This window comes from Citrus clementina, unplaced genomic scaffold, assembly GCF_000493195.1.
Source record: "Citrus clementina cultivar Clemenules unplaced genomic scaffold, Citrus_clementina_v1.0 scaffold_3, whole genome shotgun sequence".
Classification (NCBI taxonomy): domain Eukaryota; kingdom Viridiplantae; phylum Streptophyta; class Magnoliopsida; order Sapindales; family Rutaceae; genus Citrus; species Citrus x clementina.
In genome coordinates this window covers 15,069,980-15,075,008 of record NW_006262339.1, presented here as the reverse complement: position 1 = coordinate 15,075,008, position 5,029 = coordinate 15,069,980, and the positions used below count along the sequence as shown (strand labels likewise).

At 40.4% G+C, this 5,029-nt stretch overlaps 1 protein-coding gene across 1 annotated transcript; it reads left to right on the top strand.

The window, feature by feature from the left end:
• The first annotated feature begins 3,983 nt into the window (after nt 1-3,983).
• LOC112099604 (cell surface glycoprotein 1-like) lies at nt 3,984-4,628 on the top strand. The gene has a single exon (XM_024187017.1). It carries the CDS (start codon nt 3,984-3,986, stop codon nt 4,626-4,628), a length of 645 nt encoding a protein of 214 aa, XP_024042785.1.
• Nucleotides 4,629-5,029: the final 401 nt, after the last annotated feature.

The following is a 5,029-nucleotide window of genomic DNA, read 5'->3' as shown; positions in this document are numbered from 1 at the left end:
GGATGGATATCGCGATGGTGCAACCTCACCTATTGTTTTCTCATATTGTTGTTTGTGGGGTCGAATCTGCCGTTGGTGGACAAGATATTCATCAGGTTGCTGATATTATTCTTCATCTTCATACATCATCTTTGAGGTAGAAGCACCAGGAGAGTCTGGATTGGTGACAGTATATGGGGTATTTTCAGTATGGAGAAGTGACTGAAAATCTTCCCAAGGGTCTTGAGCGTCTTGGAATAAAACATTAGTTAAATCAGGACGTTGTTCTATGACAAGAATTCCATGTGGACTTGAACTTGAACCTGGAGTACATGCTTGTGTCTTTGGAAATATTTCCAAACTGTGTGACGGTCCGACAGAGGTGTGGTGGATGTTTCTGGCAGGTGGCTGAACATTGTTAAGTTCCATGAGATAAGCTCGAAGAACAGATGTGACTAATGTATCATGGATGAGAGGATAAGGATGGGGATACTTTTTCCATTCATAAGCCATGTCTTGAGTCCAGAAGTCTTTGGTTTCAGGGTGTTGAAAATATGGCCGGTGAACAATGAAACAGTGGTGAACATGTTTGCTTCGTGTTCTGGCATCCTATTTAATTTGTGAAAAGTACACAGATTCTGGAGCTGTTTACGCCACTATGTGAGGGGTGAAAACCATTCTAGGAGTGTCCATAGAAGGTCAGAGGAAAACTCAGGAGTGGTAATGTGGCGGAGGACTGGTTGTGAGACACCACATATACCATAACTCATCTTCTGAGATGAACAGGTGAGACAGAGTGAGAACTGTGAGAAACAAGTTTTCCATAAGAAATATCGGTAAAGGAATTTCTTGTCTTGGATTTGGTAGGCTGAAGAAAAAGGAATGTTCATGGGAAAAGATCGTTGGTTGAGTGCTTTGAAAGGAAATTGTCGGTTCATGGCTATGATTGGGATGATGTGGGTTGAAGAGAGGAGTGAGGGTTTATTTATAGCCGAGCGTGTAAGGAGGTATGGGATGAGGTTCTGTTTACCTTTGATGTGCTGGACAGTAAAGTCATATTTGGAGAACCAAGTTTTGAGGTTGAGTAGTTGTTTGTCAGGAAGCAACTTGTTCTTGAAATCAAAGATTCTAGGAAAAGAGGAATTGTCCATGTTGATAAGGAATTTATGCCTGCTTAGATGAAATTTAAATTTTTTGATTCCATATTTTACCGCCAAAATCTCTTTGTAGATCACATGGTAGTTCTTTTTAGAGTCTTTGAATTGTCCACTTGTATAGGTACAGAAATAGTCCAAGCCATCTATCCTTTCGAGGAGAATGACACTCCAGTAATCATCACTGGCATCTGTCTGCAAAATGGGTTGTCCAGTTGTGGGAATTCTGAGTGGAGGAGGTGATTGAGCTATCACTTTCAATTGCTTGACATCTTCAGTTTGTGCTGGTCCCTAGGGGGGACACTGTTTTTTAAGCATGCGGGACAGCTGGCTGGTGTGGATTGCAACTTTAGGAATGAAATCTCAAACATAATTAATAATCCCGAGGAACTGTTGTATTTACTTGGTGAGATTTATGTCAGGGAACTTTAATAATTAAGTTGCAATGTGCGGTCTAGGTTGGTAATTGCCATTTGTGATCACCATGCCAAGAAAGTCAATAGATTCTTTCACTATGCTTCTTTTCTTTTCAGAAAGCATGATTCCGTGAACCTGCACAATATGAAAGAAATCCAAAAGGAGTTTTTGATGGCTATCGTGGTCAGATGAGAACAATAAAATATCATCAATGTAGACCAAAGCATGATGGAGGATAGGACTAAAATTTTTTTGACATGGCCTTTTGAAATAATGAAGGAGCTACTTTTAGACCAAAGGGCATAACAGTCCACTGATAGTGAGCATCAGGAATGCATAGAGCAGTTTTGGGATGGTCAATTGGTGAAATACCAAGTTGCCAGAAACCAGCTTTTAAATCAAACTTAGAGAAGATACGTGCCCCTTAAAGATGGACAAACAGGGTCTGTATTTTTGGAAGGGGGAACTTATCATCTTTAAGGAAAGAGTTGAGTGGCTGCTAATCAATAACTAACTGCTTTTTTCCACAAACTAATTCATATCTTTTTTCAACATAGAAGGCTTGACAAGCCCAATCTGAATCAGTTGGTTCAATCAGACCTTGCTGAAGCAATTGAGAACATTCTTGCTTTGCAAGTAAGAGGTCTGAAGGAGACATACCCAGATGAGAGGCTTTTGTAGGGTTTATGTCTTCGTTGAGTTTGAAAGGAAGGTGAATGAAGAACTGTTCATTTTTTCAGAGAGGGGAAGGATGATGAAAGTGGGAATGATTGTCTGGACAATACTCAAGAAGTTTTTGTGAAATATGATTGTATGGAGTTGGGACATCAGAAAGTGTATAGGTGTCCCTCCACTCTGTAATCACCGATAAGCACATGGGAATCTTTAGCTTTTGCTTTATTAAAGTTTGCTTTAATAATTAGACAAGGGTCCTGCCTTGTCCTGTTACCTCTAAAATAGAAAATCTTGTTGAGTATTCATATATCCCTGAATCTGCTCAAATCAATGAATCTCAGTTTCCCGTCATGAGTCCCTATAATCTCTACAAGCAGAAAACTTCTTTCACCAGAAGTATTCGTACCCTAATCTCTTACAAAAGACCACTTTCAAAAGAATACATTCAGTCTTCTAGACTAGATCAGTGTGCTTTACAAGCCTCTCAGAGTGAACAATATGTCACTTTAGAAATCCCTCCAGATCTTGTAGCAAACTAGAAACGCGAAGGGTATACGCATCTTTACCTCGGTGGTGTTAGATTGATTCTAACCCTCCATGGCAGAAAAGGCTTACCAGTCACAGCCAGAATTGCTCTCCTAGATACCAGGTTCAAACAGTATCAACACGCTGTTATAGGAACCGTCCTAACAACACTCCATGCTGGTAGTGTCTTGTTAACCTTTTACCCAAACTTCAACCTCTCTCTTGAGGATCCAAGGAGCAGAACAAACACCTACATCCAAGATTGCAACCCTTCATCACCAAATAGTGTATCGATTACAGAATCATGCACTAGACCTACCTACACCCCATACCACATCAGATGCTCTGATGATTCTTGCTGACACCGATACAATTCCAACCATCATCCAGATTCCTAAACAGATCTAGAAACAAGAATTACTCACACTCATGCCTCTTGAATGGCTGACAAATTATGAGCATTTCCATCAAAACTCTAAACCAGTTCAAACAACAAAAGCCACATTTGAAAGACGATAAAATGACCAAGTCAAACTGTCTTTTCAAACTCCCAATCAAGTTTCAGAAACTCCAAGGCTTTCCTACACTGCAATGATTACTGCAGTTCAAACTGGTCAGGAAAAAAACCTTCTAATCCATGGTTTTTCTTCTGAAGGGTATCATGTGTACCCTCACAAACTCAATGGTCACTTTCTATGGGATGTTCCTAAAGCCCATATGTGCAATCCGGATTGTCCTTGCTTAGATGATACGGATATTGATGATGAACTCGAAGAAATGAGGCGACGGAAAAAGAAAAAGAAAAAACCTTCTTTTCCCAAAACATCTTGTAAACCTTTTCCTCAACAACCTCCACTAGACCCAAAACCTCCTGTACAACCAATTAGATCATGCCTAATGTTTTCAAGGCAAGTTTATGAAGAATCTTTTCCTCCACTTGAAAGACAGGCAGATGCACAAACCAAAGTCATCTCAAAACCTTATGTCCAATCTCCCGTTACTGCTTCTGGCCAACCTGAAGAGCCAAAATAGTATGAAGCTGTTCTCAATTGGCAAACCAAAAAAGCCAGTGCTCAAAATCAAACCCTCCACTAACTTGGAAAGAAAATTGACCAAGTAGCCAGTCAAGTCTCCCAGACTAAAAATGAGGTGGATTCAATCAGCAATTGTCTTGATCAGATGTACATACATCTTTAGGACAGAATCTCTGAGCTCGACACAGATCTCAGACGAATGATCAACAATCACATCTGGGCTTCAGAATTCAACAAAAAAGAAGCGGAGATCAGAAGACTCAAAGTTGAGCTAACCAGAATTGATATTGAAAAAATTCGGCCATCACTTTTCACCCATACATCGTCCACACCAGTGCCCACTCCGATATTTGACACTTATGCACCTTTCTATACACCATCCAGGCCTCAACCGCCTGTTTACAACCAGTCCTTTGGATTCTCACATCTCCAACCAACTCCTCAACCTAAACCATCTTCACCCAAAAAATCAAAATCCAAGGTCAAAATCTCAGAACCACAGTCAAAGGCTTTTCCTTCTTCCCCAGTACCTCCAGAAGATTCACCAAAAGCCACTCCGGAACCTCCAAAAAAGGACAAAGGTCCAATGGATCAATATCATTACCATACAGTTCAAACCCAAGACTCTTTTTCCTCTGCATCTGAGTCCGAACCAATATATGACTTTAATCCTTCAGATTCCACTTCATCTTCCTCTTCCTCATATCTGAACACAGACCATACTTCTACTGATTCTGAATTTGAATATGCTGATCTTACAAGCATACTGATGGCAACCAAAACTGAAGACCCAAGTGCCTCAACTACAACGCCTATTGTGGAAGACACTTCTTCTGATGATTAAAAGGAAGCTACAACAGAACCGATTCTACAAATGCCTCCGCCGGTAACTGACCTTTCCACCAAACCTTCCTCAGCATCTTGGTTTACATTTGATGACATTCCACGTCACAAATGGCATTCTCGTCTTCAAGAATTTGCTGCATGGATTGATCTCCAAAGAACCAAACCTAATGCCCATCCAGAAAATGTCCTTCGTGAATTTATGGCCTGTTCAACGGGTTCTTTACGAGATTGGTTAGAAAGCTTGGGAGAATACAAACAGCTCCAATTCATGCAATGCCCCATTGGCACAGCTCTCAACATCATCCATGAACAGTTCATAGGTGAAAAGAATATCACTAGATGAAATGTTGTTCTCTCAAAAGACATCTTTTAGAAACTCATTGCAAAAGAATGAGTATT

Excerpts from the sequence above, each read along its gene's own strand:
- LOC112099604 (XM_024187017.1), top strand. The coding sequence starts at position 3,984 with ATGATCAACAATCACATCTGGGCTTCAGAATTCAACAAAAAAGAAGCG.